This window comes from Mycetomoellerius zeteki, unplaced genomic scaffold (genome assembly GCF_001594055.1).
Source record: "Mycetomoellerius zeteki isolate Tzet28-1 unplaced genomic scaffold, Tzet1.0 scaffold471, whole genome shotgun sequence".
NCBI classification, from domain to species: Eukaryota; Metazoa; Arthropoda; class Insecta; order Hymenoptera; family Formicidae; genus Mycetomoellerius; species Mycetomoellerius zeteki.
The window spans coordinates 752,200-773,089 of NW_017257470.1; the positions used below are offsets into that span (position 1 = coordinate 752,200).

Genomic DNA, 20,890 nt, shown 5'->3' on the forward strand with positions numbered 1-20,890 from the left:
TGGCATTTATACGACTCATTATAAGTGCCGTGCAGTTATTCTAGTGCCGCGAGTAAATCGCTAATCTCGAATGCAAACATATAGTTGGGATATTAATTGCAAATTATAATTTGATGCTCAAAGTAATTTAGAGCGTCACTGCGATATCAAGAACAGAAAAAAATTCAGAGAGCATAAGTATGTGAATGAAATAAGAATTATAGGAGCACGCAAAGAGGCAGATCGGATTGTAAATTTACTGTGAAGAACGATAGATGTATCGGCGATCGGCATTGTTTTGCAGGAATTTGAAAGTTTGTGCGTATAATGTATGGTTACGACAAACTATGCACGGACTATTCTCAATCAATATGATGCTACACAATATACTTTACGATTATACTCACAATTTACAATGTACGATCTTCTTGTTAGAAGTAACTGTAATATTCGAAGCAATTGTAATAACATCGCAAATGCGTCATTTGACGAACTTTTTGAAAGTGAAAATGATATACTTTTTATACACACACTCACACACACACACACTCACACATACACACACTCACACACACACACACACTGTTAAAGCTATAGTGTCTCAAATTTAACCTAACGTGAGTCGCCACTGCTCCTACTAAATATATCATTATTTTTTACCAAATGATAGTTAAATTTGACACTATATTGTATCAAATATAATTATTGTTTTAGTATAAAATAATGATACGATTGAGTAGGAGCAGTGGCGACTCACGTTAAGTTAAATTTGACACTATAGCTTTAACAGTGTAAAAGATATAATAGCGTTTTATATATATATATATATTGACGATGTAATAGAGCTTTCATAATCGATAATAGCAAATTTATTTTTATTTATTTATTTTATCTTAAATTATTTACATGTAAATTTTATATTGCTGTTTACTGAGAGTGAATTACTCAATAAAGAATGCGTTACAACACAGTTGCACCAGTATTCACGAATCATCGAAAAGACATTTAATACGATCTATTCCAGGTTCTAAATAAAACTTCTATCTTCTCTGGGGCATTAGAAAATAATAGGTTTTTGAACCCGAGATCCATGGCACGTAAATAACTTTTCGATCTCTCAATTTCAGAGGTGAAACTAGAACTGGAAGACCTGATGTCTGACATCAAGAAAACCGCTAACAAAGTGAGGGCTAAATTAAAGGGTAAGTTATTACAGATCGGATGTTCTACAGTGACACGATGACGTATTAAATTAATCGATCCCTCGCGATCGTTGAGAGTACATTTCGCATTGCCACACCCAAGCCTTGTTTCCCATGTTTAGTGATAGAGCAAAACATTGAGCAAGAGGAGCACACCAATAAATCGTCAGCGGATCTAAGGATACGCAAAACCCAGCACTCGACGTTGTCTAGGAAGTTCGTCGAGGTGATGACGGAGTACAATCGAACACAAACCGATTATAGAGAGCGGTGTAAGGGAAGAATACAACGACAGCTCGAGATCAGTGAGTATATGTATGTCGTGATTGACCGCGTTGCAACCTAAATGCTTATTCGAGCAGAACAGCCCTTTCCAATCTGTTGTTACATCGAGTCCATCTCGGAATATGCGCTCATCAATCTAATGCTCGTGTTCGTTTCTATTTGAAGAAATACCGGGAGAAGATATAGAACGGTTGTTGTTATCAAAAGTTTTCTTTTTTGACGAATCTAATTAAATTTTCTTAGTATTATTACGTTTCAAGTTTTCAGTTTACTAGTTTACTATATTTATAATTTTCTTACATTTTTTAATGCTGTAATAAGAAGGCGATAATCATAATGATGTGTAATATAAGCTTACAACTGTAAATGTGTAAACAATAATTATGTCAATGAGATCAATGTTTATATAATATCGATATTTATGATGTAAACAATTCGTTCGTTGAATAAATAATAGTGGTAGCGACTTGACAGAAAATTGATTGCATTTGCAAAGTTAAGTTGCGTCTATTTGCGAAACGAAGGAATTTTTCTATTTTTTTCCAGCGGGGAGAACAACCACCAACGAGGAACTCGAGGAGATGCTGGAACAAGGAAATCCAGCCGTTTTCACGCAAGGGGTACTGACTTAATGATTTTATTTTTACGTAGTAGTCTTATTAATAGCTACGTGAAAAGCGTTAATAATTGCCTTTTTTTTACTAATTAATCTTGTTTTAGATCATTATGGAAACGCAACAAGCAAAACAAACCCTTGCGGACATCGAGGCGCGTCACGCTGACATCATTAAACTCGAAAACTCCATCAGGGAGTTGCACGACATGTTCATGGACATGGCCATGTTGGTAGAAAGTCAGGTAAGGTTGAAAAGCTTAATGCAAATTTATTCTGGAAACAGTTTACCTGTTTAAACAAACAATAATTATACCCAGTGTTCTTTTTTTATATAAGAAATTTTTTCAATAACGAGATTGTTGATGTTGTAAAAGATTTTATATATCTTTTTCATTATTATTTTTAGATAACAGTTTTTTCTCTTTTTTTAATTGATATATTAGACATGAAAGAATAATACTCTGCCAAGATACATAACTTACATGTGCAAATTGCATATGTCATATATCGTAAATATCGTGCAACATATCAAAGACATTTATTATGAATATTGATTTGCTATTATATTGCATATACAGATGATACAAATCTAATTGTAACAGTAATTAAACATTGCTTATAGATCAATTCACATGAGATTACAACTGTTTTCGTATACACATGATATAAATATGAATTTATCGTAAAAATTCATAAATTGGTTAATAAATTTAACTTTTCTAAAAACAGTGGATAATAAGTTGATGTTTTATAATTGAAGAAAAAAAATACATATAATAAAGAGAGAGAAGAATTTAGTCTAATTGAAAAAATTTATGTAGCTTAGAGAAAGGAACTTTCTCGCATTATAAACATTTTAATCTAATTTCTCATGATAAAATAAAGATTAAAATTCTGTTGATAATATTTTCAATAATAACATTTTATATGTAACGATGGTTTGTGTTATGTTGTTAAATGTATTAAATGAATAATTGTTTATTTATTTGTTTATTTAAGAAAATCTGTTTGGCGTGATTTTATTTTCAAGCAAAGAGATCATTTTTGTCGAACTTTGTCAGATACACCCTTCAATTTATTTTTCGACTCAACCTATCGATTTGATTAACGAATGAGATGCTTTATTGCGAGGTGCTTGAGCGGCATCGTTCTTCGCAATTGATTGCATAATAGACTATATATTAAATAGTTTATTTTGCCGATTTTAATTGATATTGTAATTTGAAGAGTACGTTCGCCTAAATTATATAATTTTTGTATTAGTTGCCCGCGATTGCTTTAATACATCGATGATTCATAAGCAATTAGGAGCGTAGCGCGACGCAGTGTAACAACCTCTTTTCTTTAATAATATTTCTTAGTGAGCCGCATTATGTGACTGCTAATCAAAGGGAAATTTTTTCAGTGCACTAAAATCTCAAATTTTTCGGAGAAAATTTAATTATTTATTTTATATATCTTTCTTTTATTAAATAATTATTACTTGTTTTCTCTTTGATGTCTATTTAAAACTTTTCCGCGAAAAATTGGAGGTTTTAATTCATCGCTTTCTTTATCTGTATGATATTAATTAATAAATAATAATAACAATAATATTATTAATCGTTATTTGTCGTGATACTGTTTGTCCAAATTTAGTGATCTTTTATCGCACAGTGAGACAAAGTAATTACCGCAGTAGCTTACTTCGATAATTTATAGTCACTAACTGTCCTCATAAAGAAAAATAGTTTTTTTGGTACGATACTGGCAGTTAAAAATATCACAAATTACAATTTTGAAATTATTATTCCAAGTAAATTTATAATTTTTACTTGTAATATTTTTATAATAATTAATTTTAATTTTGTTATAAGGCAGTAATTTTTATAAACGCTACTCATTCTTGGCGATAATTACTTTTCTCGTTATCGATGCCAATGTGCAAACTAATGCATGACAATAAGAAAAAAAGTGGCGAACAGTTTAATCACTAGCCTTGCCTTACTCTTGAGGACTAACACTCTCTCTTCCCTTGTGTTACGCTGTGTGGATTCGCGCCGCGCCTCCTACCCACATTAGGGCGAGATGATAGATCGCATAGAGTACCACGTGGAACACGCGGTGGACTACGTGCAGACAGCCACGCAGGACACCAAAAAAGCACTCAAGTATCAAAGCAAAGCCCGACGGGTGAGTCCTCCCCAGATATCACGTCTCGAAGTCATTTCATTCGCGTCTAATTCGTCACTCTTGTTTTTTTCTTCCTACTGTTCCTGCATCCCCTACCCTTGGTATCTCTTGTGATTCCCATTTTGATTTTTCACCTCGTTCTCCTCATTCCTTTTATATCGAACCTGCTCTACTTATGTTATCCGCTTCTATTGGTACATATCTCGCTGCAATCTGTATTAATCGATGTACATCTACTCCACACTTACTCGCCTCTCTACGCGTAAACAATTAATGATGGCGCTTTCTTCCTGTTTATTTATTGTGTGTGTTACTTTGTCGGTCGTTGGATTCGTGTCAACTCGCGCTCGTAAACGATATATAAATGTACATATTTACATTATACTATATACATACATACATACATACATACATACATACATACATACATACATACATACATACATACATACATACATATATATGTATATATATATATGCTGTTATATGTATGCGTGTTATACTCTCTCTCTCTCTCTCTCTCTCTCTCGCTCTCTCTCCCCCTTTTTTTCTTCCCTATACATATACCTATACATCGCTCTCTGTACTCTGTCGAAACATGGGTGTGCTAATTGTGTGCCTCTGTCCATCAACTGCTCTGTTTACTACTATTACTCATACTACTAACCTTACGTATTAATCTCTATGCTGTCGATACTAATACGGGTGTACGTGTGTATAACTGTGTCGATGTGAAAAATATGACGGTGTGTATGTGCCTGCACATACATGCGCGTACGACGCTGGGAATGTGGCATTCTCTTGCTGCGGGGATGTTGCTTCTCTCTCTCGCCGATTATGTGTACATAAATGTAATCCTGGGTGCACCCATCCCCGAGGTTGTTCCCCTCGACGAGCGAACCTGGTCCCACCTCGAAATCCTCCATCTCTTTCCTCTCATGTCCATCCCGATCTCGAGCTCCATCCTTTGTCCCACGTGTGGTATGGCAGGGTGAAATGATGGACAGCATTGAGTACTGCGTGAATCAGACCGGCGACCACGTCGGCCAGGCCCGAGGCGAGCTGATTAAAGCCGAAGAGTACCGAACCAAGGCTCGTAAGGTAAAAAACATCAGACACCAAACACAGCTGAAACTAGACAAATCTGTTTCTCGCGAAACGAAAAGCCTTCCGAGGCAAGGAGCAGATTTCGCGAGTTTCGGATCAGCTCGATCGACATGAACGCTGCTAATTCGTGATTAAATTTAAGAAAGAAGTTTATTAATTCTTTATTTGAAAGTGTTATCAAGAAAATACGGTTTTTTCCCTTTTATTTATCGACATCGCGAATTTTGTGAGATAATTTTTTTGGAATCCATCGAAGAGTTGTCTTTTCCCGTGAGTCAACTCAGGATTTACTGAACACTTCTGAAGTATATTTGCGATAAGGAATCATTTCGCTTGGCGGCGTTCATCAAAAGACGACATGGCGAATGAATAAAGTCCGATGGAGAGGAGCAAAAAGGAATAAGTGCCTATTGAATGAGGGTTCGAGAGAGATTTATTCGAAATTTTATGAAATGCGACGGCGGACTTGAAAACATTATCACAGAGTAATATTTTCTTTTGCATCGTTATCATTTTCTCTTCTCTGCGTCGAGTTGTCTTCGCATAGAATTTTGACCTCTCTCTCGTCATTATAATTCTCAAAGCGAATATTTTCACTTGGAAACGCAGAGGGATAAATGTTAAAAATAGCAAATACTTACTGCGATTTAAGAATACCTGTCCAGAAAAATATGATATTTTACATGTATGTAAAACACACAACGTACACACACAAAAACCTCTATAAATATTTTTTTTAATTATAAGGCACAGAATGTGTGTGTGTGTACGTGTGTGTATGTGAGTTAGAATCGATTTTAACGATATTTTGATCGAGTGTAATACGTATATCGTTAAAAAAAATTTGCTTCCATTACATGTAACGGATGCTAGCAGGTACATTAAAAACATTTAAATGTTGTCAATGAAAATAATGAAGTCACAAGTAACTTAAATTTAATGTTCACATGCATTAATAAATTTTATGCATATCCACAAAAAAAGGAAAATTCAATGGAAAGTACACTAAATTTTATAAAATTGTATGAAAAGTACAATAAATTTCATGTACATATGTACACAAATATCCTTTTCAGTTACTGCAGATACATTAAATTTAATATAATGTTATAAAATTGAATTTATCTTGTGTAACTCAAAAATATAAATTAAATGTTTTTTTCGACAGTGTAGATATGAAGTTATTGAAACAATAAATTTGAGAAACATTCGAATATTAAAGATGGTTCTAAAAATACTTGATTTGAGATGAAATTGCTGAAATTCTTTTTTGCTCCTGAAATAATTCCCTTCATTTCTAATACTACCTACGATCAGGCACTTCGCATCGAGTGGGATCCGAACCTTGTTTTTTGTGATTGACTTTTAATTTTGTGTATAGTGTACAATTGCACTCGTGCTACTTACCACTGCACTATTCTTTGTGTTACGTTTGCGACAGTATGTTCCGCGATCGAAGTCCATCGTAGGATCGTGGTAAAAGAGATGAAGTGTAATCGATGTCGAATAGATTAATAGTACAAGGATAGATGAATGCGCTCTGTAGATTAGCACAGAAACGATGTAATAAATAGATAGCGGATAAACAAGTCTTTATTGTCGGGTAGAATGGTTTAGTATTTGTGACTAACTATGGTTTGTGAACGCACCCGCATTATTAGTTGTATGTGGAATGTGGCTTGATTATGTTTGACAGCCAGCTCACCCTCTCTTTCCTAAAAGTTATCGTCAGTACTACATGTTCTACATACTACATATATTAGTAATGACTATTTTTAAATAATATATACTGTTTTACTCCCGTAAAAATTTAGTAAAAGATTTACCCAAAATATTAATTTTTTTTTTAATAATTCTAGTGAGGGCAGTGGAGGATAATTATTTACAATAATGGACAACCTTGATCTTGACAAATATTGTCAAGATCATGACCTTGAGTGACCTTGATCTACTCGTCAACGAGTTATTAACAAAATAAGTTTTATAAATGAATTTAATTTTGTAATGGCTTTCCGTGCGAAGCGGGATTCACCCCATTTCCCTCCTTCCTAGGGGTATCCAACTTTCCACGCGAAACGAGGTCCAGCCCATCTCTCCCCCTGCTTAGGAGCGACTTCATATGCTTGTAGATCTTACTTCGCGTGGAAAGTTGGACGCCCCTAGACCAGCAGGGAGATAGGGTGGATCTCGTTTCGGGTGAAAGATCATATAGATGCATGATACTAAAATTGCAGTTTAACTGTAAGGCCCCGTTCCACAACTTACGGTTAATTCTAGAATTGGAAATAGATGGGAAATAAGTTGAACCTCGGTTATTAAGAGTTAACCGTGAGTTGTGGATTTGGACCTAAATATCTCAGAAACTATAAGAGAGCACTACTTAGTTGTTAAGGCAAAGTTACTCAAGATGATGACCTTGACAACACCTTGTCATCGGGGTTTGTTCCATTGAAGTAAATAATTACCAAAAATTTATTTTTTTTTTTGGACATTCCCAAGGCATTTGTGTCTATTTTATTAAAATATTAGACATATATATCGTTGGGTTCCATATTTTCAGTTTTTTCTTTCTTTCAAATTTACTCGCAAAAATGTTTAATTTCGCATCACAATAAAATTACTGTCGTTATTTAGCTCTAATTTAATAGTTACTTTATGACTAATTGCAAATCTTTTCCCTCGCATTAACCATTTTATGTACGAGTTAATATTAAAGAGGAAGCAAATATTTTTAATAAAGCATTTCTAGCAAAGTAAAAAGTACAGACACGCGTTGGGAGAAATAAGATTTTTCTCTTGTCTTTTTTTTTATCACTTGTATGCGGTAATGCAAGTCAGCATGAACGAACACGTGAATCACATACTCGCTTCTTGCATTCTTTTTTTCCACCGCTTCTTCTTCCGTGAGTTTCGAATTTTTATTTCCGATCCACTGCACTCGTACAATTGTAAGGTTTTATTTTTCTCTTTCTTATTTCGCCGTCACCGAAAATATTCTCCACATTTTATTTCTCTTTTTACTTTTTCAATTTTTCGAAGGTACGTATTTACGTGTCGCTTACAATTTACTCACGAGGCTCGACGCGTAACATTATTTCGATACACCCTCACTATATCTTTTTCTCTCTTTTCGATTTCTTCAATTCTTTATCGACGTAGGTGTATATGGGCGTACCTTATACGTGGCCTTCTCTGCTTTTCTGTCCACAGAAAATGATCTTCATCATAATCTGCATCCTAATATCGGCGGTCATACTAGTCGCCATAATAGTAGGGTTCCTTCCAAGAACCTAAACGGCCGAGGGGGGTGTTTTTTGTAAGGGAAGGAAGGGTATGGGTGTCAAACAAGGAGAGTTTAAAAATTTTGAAAGAGAAGGTAGAGAAAGAAAGGGAAAACGAGACAGCAAAAATGTCATAATAATAACGTTAATAGTAGTAAATATAACAATAGCAAAGTAACAATAATAATATATACAGAAACTTAGTTGCGATCAACTTGGGGAGAAACGCATGAGATCGGATGTGCAGTGTAATCGGAAGTTTCGTGGTAGGAGGAAGGGAATAGACGTTGGAAGAATTATGGTGCATGGAAGTCGTTTAGAGTTGTGAACGTAACTTTAAAGTCGCATTAAGCCGAAAAGACAAAGGGAAATAGAAATGCTAATAAAATGGATGTCCCGCGCCGATCCTAATAACACGTTTCTCCGTAATCTTACGCCGATAATCCTTCGACTAATCTCTGTAACAAACGACTAATTAACGTAATAATCTGCACCATCGTATCCGCTCGTTTTGTTAATAGTAAGTACACTTCATTACACCGCTCGATGTTCCTCCGGATCGTGAATGTCTTAAATCGCGATCTCGACGGTAATCTCAGTTTCGGGGTATCCGTCTTGTCAGTTTTATTTGTGCAAATAATCGATAATTGTGCTTGTGATTAACCGCAGAAAACTGTGAAGATGTGGAACCCAGTTTCTGGAGAAAATTCGAGATGATTGTCGGTTATCAATTTTATTGATACGCATTCGTCATTTGCCATTTATTTGACGAGAAGTAACAAAATTTTTGTTCCGTACTTCGAGATACATGAAATTGATTGGCGAAGAATAATGTATATATTTAACGATACTTTGATTCAAGTTTTTTCGATTTGTCATGTATATTTATGTATATGTGTGATATATATACATATATATAATATATGTTTACATGATATGCTTTTATATATATTATTATTGAGTTGGCAAATAAATTCATTCGGTTTTTTAGGGTGGAATAAAACAATTTTATACATATTCTATTTTCAAAAGAATTGGCAATTATACTATTTAATAGAGCAAAGTTTAGCATTAATTATGTAGAATTAAGAATTTGTTTTTTTAATTGCGGGATGATTTTTAACAGAATTAGAAACAATCAAAGTCGGAATGCTTTTTTACTTAATCCGTGAGTAACTCAGCAACAAAAAATCGTAGAAACATTTTTTTTTAAACGAATTTTGAGGAAAAACTTTTCATTTTTACACTTTTTTTTAGTACGTGACAGGCCTAAAGTGAGAAGAAAACTTTCCGTTTTTTTTTCAGCTCGTAGTTTTCTATATGTAAAAATTACCAAATTTACGTAAACTCAAAAAATATAGTAATTTTTTGAAAGTAGCGATTTCAAGCTTTAAAACCCCCTTTTTAAATTTAAATTTCGTTTTAACTAAAATATTGTATATACAATTTAAACTAACAAAACCGAACGAATTTATTTGCCAACCCAATTGTATTTATCAAAATTCGATGAAGCGCGTATGTACGTGCATAAATGTATTAAATGTCCTCCACGTTTTCTGCATTTGATTATATCTATAAATTTTGTGAATAATCCGAATCCAAAATTTACAATTTATTCCTAACAATATATAGTATATAAATTGTTAATAAACCAATAAAATTTCTTAGCAAAGTATCAGTTTCATATTATCTGATGGATTCAAAGATGGCGAAGAGAGAAGTATGGAACGTTCTGTTAATATCTATTAGTCTTTGAATAAAAACAATAAAATGTAGAAAAGATACCGGAAGAATATTGTCAATACATATTTGAAAGGCAAATGCTGGATGAATACGAGCGTAGTAAATAGCGTTTATAGATGCTTTTAATTAAGAATCTCTCTAATATATAATTAAACGCTCGAAGTCGGAACTGTAATTTCATCTCGAATGCTCATCCAAAACCGTCGCGATTTCAGTTCAATCTGCCATTTCGTTTCATCTTTTCTTTTCTTTTTGCTTTGTTTTTTTTTTCAAGCGATCATGGAATTATTTTATTTTACAGAAATTGTTCCTGATATCGATCTGCGTGACGATAGCAGTCATCATTCTGATTATCATTCTGGCAGTTAGTTTAAGTTAGCTTAAGCATGCGCACGCGACATTGGCGATAGAAAAAAAGAAATAAACACATTCGCAGAGTAAGTTTAACGGAATGAAAGGAAAAAAAATAATAGAACAAATCGGAACGGGACAAGTATTTTGAATTGCCGAAATATTCGTCATTCTTGTCTCGTCTCTCCGACGGCAAGCCAGAATCGTATAACGAAGATCAACGCGGACCACGTCCATCTTGAATCTTCGCCGGGAAATTCGGACAGCGCGATACGCATCACCGATCTCGAGATATCATCTACGCAAGATCGTTAAGTTTATTTATTATTGAATTTTAATAAATTTTATGTGTTTATACGTTTATTAGTCGTAAAGAATTTACTTTGTATTCTCACGATTATTCTAACCGCGGGTTAACCAATGTATTGTGTATCAAACGTGATGGTGATCAAAATCCATCGTGCGGATGTAATTTCCCGGAAAAACGCCTCGATGGACATCGCAAACGTTATAACTCCAGAATAGAAGTTAGGAACGGTGATAAAACGTGCGTTATGAGTACGGGATACACGAAGAACAAACTATCACTTTATTAGCGAAGATTGCAATCAAGTTCCTTCTATTGCGCCTCAATACGTTGGAAAACGCGTAAAATCGCGACATTAATTTTTATTACATTCTTTCGAAGAAACTAACTTACCGATTGCGAGAAGAAATCGATACAAGAATTTGTATAACCTTGCAGAGCGACGGTTTTTGAAATTAAAAAAGAAATATACGTATATAGTGCTTGTACAAATTAAATACTGTATTTGTTTAAAATGCATGCATTGCAAGTTTGCGTTAAATCGCAGAAATAGAAGTAGAGATAAGAAATGTTGAGAAAAATGATCAAAGTCGGTGTTTTCTTTGGAATGGAATGGGGATCGCCATCAAAAAAACTGATAGCTTTTCCTCGCATTCGGGCGTATCGCACTGCCTTTTGTTATTTTTTCCAGTTTTATTATTTTTGCCACTTCGTTGTTCTAAATTCAAGTTTTGACGCGAGCAATAACGATGGCGATTACACAATCGAAAATCACGCGCGATATACGAGATCGAACACATGCGCCCTTTTTCAAATCGTCTTCAGACGAAGCTCGCCGTCGATTTGATACGAAGTGCAGCGACAGCAAACTGAGCCATTCGTGATTTTCATTTCTCTTTCTATATTTATCACCAACGAATATTGATCTTTACTACCGTGTCACTGGAGGAGAAATTGTTAAATGTCAGCAATCCATAAAACAGTTCGGAATCACTAAAATAAGACCTCAGCATATTTTATATTCAGAATTCTCACTCTCATAACTCCGTTCTTTAAACGAATAGAGAAAGATGAAGGCAATTAAAACATGAAGGCAAAAACTATTATATTAAATTTAATTAAAAAAAAAAATTTGTTCGTTAAATTCTTCTAGTTTTATATTGAGATCTCTTAACGTCGATTAAGAAAACACCTTTGGAACGCAGTTATAACGAGCTTGAAAATATTCGACTTCGCATTATCAATCTTCGTTCTTGTCGAAGGTCGGTATTTGGTGTCGGCGTAAATTATTTGTTGTCGCCGCAGATTCGTTTGATATCATTAAATCAGCAATACTCTTTAGATCAGACTTGTCCAACACTTTACTAGCAAACTATAAACGCTTTCACCTCTCGTTAAGTAAGACGTTTAATTTACGAGCAAAATGTTGGAGAAGCTTGCTCTAGATGATAGAAAAGGCAATTTGAATCGGTGCGGGTGGCGCGAATTGGAGTTCGACGCTTCCGTATTTGTCCCAGAACTGATCGATCGTTTCTGTGCGAAATGTGACAGAGACGTTATCTTCTTCATGCCCGCGTATTTTAGTCCTTGTCTGGATGCGAGAATTTCTGCTCGGTCGGGACATTAATCCACGTGATAACGACGTGTTTCGCGATACGTATGTATGCTCCAATGAATACTTAGATATCGATCGCCTGAACTTTAATCATCACCGTCGTCGCAATGCAGACCGCACGACACGATAATGGTGCCCGCGGCATTGTACATGTAAATAATCGTATTTGTATAGAGCAGATGATAATAATAATAACGAGATAACGAAAAAAAGAGTAACAATATTAATCATCAATGCCGATAGTATAATAAAAATTTTCTTCTCTTCGGATGTATTCAGCGTAAAAAAAAAGAAACGGTTATACATAGATAGGTGAATGGCGGTATGGTACGTCTTTGTTTCTTTGTCGTCTTTATTGTACTTGCCGCCTCGCGGAGAAAGAAACAAAAAGGAAATTGTTTATTAGTAACAAACCAGATGCGAATAAAATGAGATGTAATATAATTAGCGCTGATCGTACGAAATGATAATAGAATCGCGAAAATAATAGAATTCATGTCGCGTTTTATACAAGATATAAGAGAAAAGAAACATCAGTGCGTTCGATCGAGAATTAATTCACGATGGATACTAGATATAAATTTCCTTGGCGGAATATGCTTGCTGCGAAGACAGGGAGAGAGAAAAGCGGGATAAGATAAATTAGAAAAGAATCTTGTTAAGAAGATGCACCGTTGAGAGAGAGAGAGAGAGAGAGAGAAGCTGCCCGGAAACAAGAGGAAACTCTTAGAAGAAAACGGATGTTAACGATGTCGATTAATGAAGGTCTGTATTCCTGCTTTTTCCGATTGATACTGATATCTCTTTAATTTCTATTTCATTTCTCTGTATTAGATGTAACAAAAAGACTGCGAGATTTTATTACTGATAATATCGCGAAAAATGTTTCTTACGTTTTAAATACGGACAGAATAACAGTATTAATTCTATGATTGATTAATTTCACTTATATACAAGGCGTTTCAGATTTCTCGCACTTTTTTATCATCTCTAAATTTTTCGATCAGTCGAAGTAAAAAATTTTGGAGTGATTTTTTCTTAATTAAAATTTAATGTCTTTTTCTATCAAAAAACAAATCAAAATTTTCTCTAAAGTTCATTTATACTTAAAAATTATTTTAATTCTTAAATATGTATATAAATTATTTCAACACATCGAACTTTGACCATAAGTAGCGCTTCTCTTATTTAGGCCCCTTTTCATTATTTGGTTAATTCATAGTTAAGCTTAATGCTTGATGTCTCACTCAATAGGCTTTACCCATGATATCATCATGGATCAAGCTCATTGGATACCATCAGGTTAAGCCTAATCACAAGTTAACCAGAAAATGAAAAATCGGGTCTTAATCGATTAATTCTCAAAATTAAATATAAAAAACTAGTTTTTCTCTTAGGAATAAATCACAATTAGTTAAAGTATTTATAAATAATGGGCGAGATTAAATATTTGTGACGTCCTGTACACACACATTAAAAATAAGATTATCAAAATTAAAAACATATAGCAAGTTAAAGTATAGCAATTTAAAAATTGAAATTCTACACGTTGCGAGAGTCAGCCGTTCAATTGCTATTTCTGTCGGATATGTATCACAGTTACGTATTCATGCATCATTTTTTACGCAGGCCACTGCAACGTGCATCATCCGTGCCGGCAATGAGCAAGGGCCAATTTCTTTCAGGTATTTTACTACATAATCGATCGATAAGCAAACAATTGTAATGTGTAATTGTAATATGTAATGTATTAACAATGGACAGAGAGCACACAAAATAGGAGGCAAATGAAGAGAGAGAAAGAGTGAGAGGACGGGGGGAAATAGATGTGAGAATAGAGAAATTTAGGAATGAGAGTTAGGAGAGAGAGAGAGAGAGAGAGAGAGAGAGAGACAGAGAAAGCTTTCTAATAGATTATATTAAACTTTAACGATCTCTGTTAATGCCGAGTGCAGAAGAAGATCATGATCATGATTTGCCTCGCCGTATTGGGCGTTGTCGTCGCTACCACCATCGGTGGATATTTCGGACTGTGAACGCCAAACAAGGTACGTGCCAGGACGCGTGACATTTGGTTGACATTTTATTGTATTGGGAATGTTCAAATAACGATAAGAATAGCCGTTTTATTGCTCGCTGTCAAAATAATATACAACGATATGTACATTCATGGACTAAAAGGTTACAACACTCTTTTTAATGAATTTTTTTTAAATAGATTTTCTTATTTATGGATCCATAAGTAAGAACCAATCCCTCGGTGAATTTATTCCAAAATCTATCGAAAGTGTTGTAATCTTTTAGTTTGTGAGTGTACATAATTTTTAACTTCAGAAGTTCTTAAAATTAACTTTTTTACTTACTATTATCGATAACACTAGTCAACAAATAAAAAAATGTTTTAACGTGAATAAAGTGGTTTTTAATCGTTTTTGTTCATTGAATACGAAAATATTAATAAAAATTTTGTAGCACGTACAACTCTCTTGTTATTGAAATATTTATCATGACGTCATTTTTGAGAGAGAGAGAGAGAGAGAGAGAGAGAGAGAGAGACAAAGAGAGAAAGAGAAATATCTACTTTATTTTTCTTCAATCACTTTTACATCGCGAGATGGATTTAAAATTCTTCTTTTCTTTCTTTTCAACTATATGAGAGAAATAATATAACGACATATACATGAGAAATCCATTTTACTTGGATTTCAACTTATGATGATTGAAATATAGAAGCTTTCTTTAAAATTTTTATAAGCCATCTACCTTATGATTTTATAATAAAACAGCTACAAAATAAAATTTATTTCATACATTTATACAAAACCAATGGAAAGAACTCGCCATGTTTAGATTTTTAAAACATAAGTCTTTTTAACTACACAAAAATGACGTGCTACGACTTTTTGAATATCAAACATGAAAAACAGAAAAGCACAAAATGTAGGTTTTATCAAAGTTACCGACATTTTGTTGACCAGTGTAATTAATAGCATTAGGCTGATAATACATTGCCATTCTAAATCGATAAGATTTTTATGTTGGTAATTACCCTGTCACTGTATGCACTCAGACAATCTTTTTGTTCAGAAAAGTCCAAAGACCAGCAGCATCGTGTACCTAATTTCGAACCGCCGGCAGCGTCAGCATTCACTCATATCGCTTCGATACGTGAGGCTGATCGCCATCAGACGAAAGGAGATCGTCATTGTCGAAGGTGCCATCATCGGTGCATTTCTGTCGTAACACCTATCATCGCTAGAACCTTCAGTCTATTACGCGTTCTCCAGCTCGACACGAAGAAAACCAAAGAGATAAAGGATCGTCGTTGCCATCGTTATTATCATCGCCGACGTCACCATTATCATCCTCATTGTTGTTCATCGACGTCGTCATTGTCATCGTAGTCGTCGTCGTCCTTGTCGTCTTCGTCATCGTCATCATTATCGTCATCATCACCATCATCGTCATCGTCATCGTCATCGTCATCGTCATCGCTGCGTTGTGTCATCTTCATCTTAAAAGTCTCCTCTGATAGCTAGTGCGCTAGTTGCGTTTGATCGGAAAAAAAATGGAAAGAGGAGAGAGGAACATATTATCCCTCGTTTTTCTATTCAAGTACTAATTCGATAATTTTCCGATAGATCCATCTTTAGCAATCAGTTCCAAGTCAATACTCTCCTCCTTGCCCTTTGTTCATCCTGTCACGCTGAAGCTGAGTGTAAACTTATTCGCTCTTCTTGTGAGCGTCCTCAATGGTCTTTTTTTCTCTTCCCGTATCCCTCTACGTGTTCTCTTCTCATGGATCACGCGGCAAAGATAATAGACGATAGAAGGCCTCGTGAATGAAAAATGGCCGAGAAAATAAGAGACACTCTCATCTCTCTAGAATGCAATTAAAACTATCGATCGGAGATATGTACGCACCATCGGTCAAGCGACATCTCCGATCGACATTCTGACACAATGTCGTCCTATCGTCGACAGGACGATCACTGACACAAAGATACTGCCGGTGTTTTCCCTCTTCCTTTCCCTAATATGCGCACGAATGTCCCTGTTAAATATTACTAGACATCATTATGATATGCATTGCACGTCGGAAACGATGGTCCGCGCGACGCGATCTTCGTAGTATCTGCTTCATTGCGACCCGAGCCCAACACCCAATGGTGCTTCTAAACGCGAAGACGATGAACGGCTCGCGGCTATCACTTTCCTTTTCGTCGCGAAAGTAACATATGTACGATGCCGCTTGAAAAGCTACTTTTTTTGACTGTGATTTGTACACTGAAAATCTTGAACAAATTACTCCGAAGTCACATTCTAAAGACGCATTTCGCTCGCCGACCTAATCTATGTCCGTTTATATACACGAGAGATAAACCGCTGACTAAAGATTTGTACGCCAAATTTGTATCGTCTAGCTAGTTCACTAACACCTCTTAATAAATTTTCTCACGCGGTGATATAAATAGTATTAATTGATATTAGTAATTATTCATTTATTAGTCATTTCTAGCTATACTTTTAGGTGTCCCTTTCTCGAAGACTTCCAAGTTTCGAACAAAATTTTGTGAACATTGCGCTCCGAGATCGACCTCTCAGAAAGAATTTCTGATACCAAGAAAAAAATATTCTTGACGTATTTTATCAGATATTGTATACATGATGCTATAATGTAATTATATCGAAGCTCTTATGATGTAGCACACTAGATACGAGACTAGCAATAAGCGGAACGAGGGATTCCGAATTCGAGTCCCGGTCGGGCTCAGTTTTTCGTCGCCGAAATGTAAGATACTGACATTCTGCAAACTCCTTTCCGCAAGAATAGAATAAGAGATTTCCTTTAGATCGGTGTTTAATGTTAAATGAAAAATATTTATGTTTAACTTATATCTTTTTATTAAGACAATTAATGGAATAGCATCAAGAATATTTTATTCTAGATTTTAGAATTTTCTATTAAAAAATAACATATTCTTCTCTAAAGAACAAATATGATTGGCTCTATATCGATCTTATTTTATTCTAGATCGAGAAATAATAGCATTGAATACAGAAATTGTGAAGAGCTAAAATATTTAGTGGATAAATGGTATTTACTAATGAAAATTGAGATACCGGATTTTACTTAAGTGGAAAAATTAACAGCAACTAACAACAAGTGATACTTGCAAAGTTCTACTACCTCGACCAGCGGTTTAACCCTCGGCTATACATATCACGTCAATTCTGAGTATAACGTTTTCGACATCTCTACACCTCTCTATATCCGGACGATCATGAGGAATCAGCTAGAACCTAGATGATGTTTTTTCTTCGCAGAAAACGGTATGTCGAGTATGAATCGTGAAGTCAAATTGGAGAAGCGCGTAATTTAAGATATTGTGCATCAGTATTGGCTAACCACGGTTCAAATTCTCTTTTCACGCACATAAAAACAGCAAGGTATTGTACAATAGTGTACCATTAGATTAGAAATCCTAGTTTCGTATAAGCTTAATTAAGCATTCTTCATATTTGCTGTTAGCTAACCAATACTGTTGATACAATGATCTTCGGAATAATCACTCGGTTAATTCACGATGAGAAGAGTATCGAAGTGAGCAATGTGATTTTTATAACGGGTATTTTTTAAGTAAAAGGTGTTTGCATATTCACTGTGTGTTGTTTGTTCTACTGATAGCTTACTCGAAAAGATATTTCGACCAATAGGTGTTCAGTGAGAGAGAAACAATCAATTCTTCCAATATTTCTATTTAGTAGTAATTAGTGTGATATTAATCGCGATATAGCGAGGTGTAGCGATCGTATCTTTCTGTAGGCGTAAGATACGACGTCGTTTAAGAATGTGACTAACAGAAACGAGAACGAATGTTCAGGCGCGTCAGATGTTAAAATAGACTTAAATAATGTGATATACGTAAACCAAATTCGTTTTTGCTTCTAGACGGTTAATTTTGCTAATGTTTTTTTTTTTCACTGAATCGATAAAGTTTGCGGTCTCTGATTTCGTGCTGCACGATACGCACCATTAGGTATTGGGTATGACGATTATCCTTAATCGCGATTCTCGCCTTGGATAGTTTCGCGTCTTCTGTAAATCTTGACGAATCACCCTCGGCGAAAATAATCCCTTTGTCATGTACTTTTGCTTGTATAAAATTGAAATTGTATTAAAATTAAGAAATATAACTTCGTTGTATATCTTGCTAGTCTTGAAAATAACGTGATACAGTTGCGCGAATGATTGATTCGATTTTGAGTTAAATCTGCAATTGGTAGAAATAGTCAATTAATAAATTCGTTACTTTTATAGATTTTTATAACTTTCTTTATAGTTTAGCACATAGATTTTGAAGCTATTGTCACGTTACCTCTAACTATCGTGAGTCATCTTTCGTTTTTTCAAGATCAACGCATGCATTCGAAACGATTATAACTCAAATTGTAAATTTTCTCAAATTCCCTTGTTAAATTATACGCAGGTTCTCGAAACTAATCATGCGAAAGGTGCATCATCTTCGAAACGATTAACCCCAATATGGACGAAATAACAGAGAGCATGAAAAGTGTAGAAAGCAAGAGACATTACGTAAGAATGAGAGAACGTGTGCCAGTGTGTCCGTGTGTATGTATGTGTGTGAGCATAAGAAGCAGAGAAAAGGAGCCATTTTCTCTTAAGCTGCAGCAATAATATAATTATAGATGTTATGGAAAAAAATAATTAAAGAATAATCTCATTGGCGGAATGAAGAAGAATGAGCGATATTGTACACGAATATGTATACATATACATATTAAAAAATATATATATATAGATAGATAGGTAGATAGAGAGAAATGTCATGACGGACGAGAAAGAAAAATACTATTAATAATGACAATTATTATTATTGGCAGCGCCTATATATTGCTCCTCGACAGATTAATGTATCAGGCAGAGTGCTGGCAACGTTAATGTTAATATTTTGTTGAGTATATTATAATTATTACGAACGTTGAGGTGCAAAACATTCTACAAAAAATCATGAGTTAATGTTTAAACGAAATGGGGAAAAGAGAGAAAAGGAGGAAAATGACGATAAAAGGAGGTGAATTACGATTTGTGCAATGCGCGTTATGCGTAATTATAACATTTAATAATAATAATGATTAAGAAAATATTAAAATTACACCTTGCATTGTACAGAAAGCATAATAATTGTTAGTTTAGACAGAACAAACGTTACGATCTACTATCTAATTATAATCCAGTACGATTAAGATGGCTAATTGTAAGATTTAATCGCATAATCCTTCTGTCACGAGTTATTGCGGTCGTCGATAGGTATAATATTCTCTGATATTTATCATTTGGCTGATCAATGGATTTCGTTGAAGAGAGGATGCTTTGTCCGTGTGGATCTCGTGTTACTTAAAAGGAAAAAAAGGGAGATCCTTTTGGTTATCAAAAGAGATAAAGACGAATAAAAGAATTACGCGGACGCGAAAGCATGTCTTCTTCTCTTTTCTAGCTACGTTTTCATCGTTCGTATTAATATGCGTATTAATTTATATTTTATTTCTCTATGCTCCATCGAGTCACCTAACTGAACGTATCGCGTAGTATCGCGTACCTCACAAAGCAAACGCAAGAGTTTTCTTTCTATTTATTGTTTAAGTTTTGTTCGCGTGCGATCTCCTTATTTCTCGGATCAATTGATTTCCATAACAGATTGTTATGATGAGTCCGTTCGGATCATCTGGTATATCCGCTCTTGCAGGAATCCATAACGCAGCCTCAGATCTCGTAACTTTAGCTTTATAGCGAACTCTTCGTAATAGGAATTGAGAGAAAGAAAAACACACCTATCGTCGTCAATTTCTTATTGCTAGATAGATAAATAGATAGATTAATAGATAGATAAATAGATAGATAGAGTGAGTGAGAGAGAGAGAGATTCTACAAGAGTAACGTTGTCGGCGCACGACACAACTGACTGTACGTTAAACGAATCTGGCCTAAAGATTTAAGGAATGTCACGTCTCTTCGTTATTGTCAATCGATCATCCTGACTTTCATCTTCGTTCGGGACCGTTCCTTTGACTAAGGACGGTCGTTCAGATGTCTATTAATCTCATTGTCTTTAATCTGTATAAATTTTATCTCTTCCGAATTTCAGCACTTGTAGAATCCTCTACACGCTCGCGATTTCGTCGTCACATCATTACCGTCACTTAAGACGT

At 34.7% G+C, this 20,890-nt stretch overlaps 1 protein-coding gene across 8 annotated transcripts in view; it reads left to right on the plus strand.

Annotated features, from left to right (window-relative positions):
• LOC108727196 (syntaxin 1A) overlaps positions 1–16,033 on the plus strand; it is a 50,609-nt gene extending 34,576 nt beyond the window's left edge. Inside the window, exons 4-11 of one of the 8 annotated variants that reach the window (XR_001936834.1) lie at positions 1,107–1,181; positions 1,304–1,486; positions 2,013–2,086; positions 2,187–2,324; positions 5,245–5,355; positions 10,687–13,423; positions 14,288–14,343; positions 14,614–14,689. Coding sequence is in view for 2 of the 8 variants with exons in the window: in XM_018455195.1 (XP_018310697.1) it covers positions 1,107–1,181; positions 1,304–1,486; positions 2,013–2,086; positions 2,187–2,324; positions 4,144–4,254; positions 14,614–14,694 (662 nt within the window). In the remaining 6 variants the exon portion in view is untranslated. Of the gene's footprint in view, positions 1–1,106; positions 1,182–1,303; positions 1,487–2,012; positions 2,087–2,186; positions 2,325–2,488; positions 2,548–4,143; positions 4,255–5,244; positions 5,356–8,571; positions 8,738–10,686; positions 13,424–14,287; positions 14,707–15,745 lie in introns of those variants that run through there. The other 7 variants (XR_001936835.1, XR_001936833.1, XR_001936832.1 and 4 more) reach the window with 7 other exon arrangements.
• Positions 16,034–20,890: the final 4,857 nt, after the last annotated feature.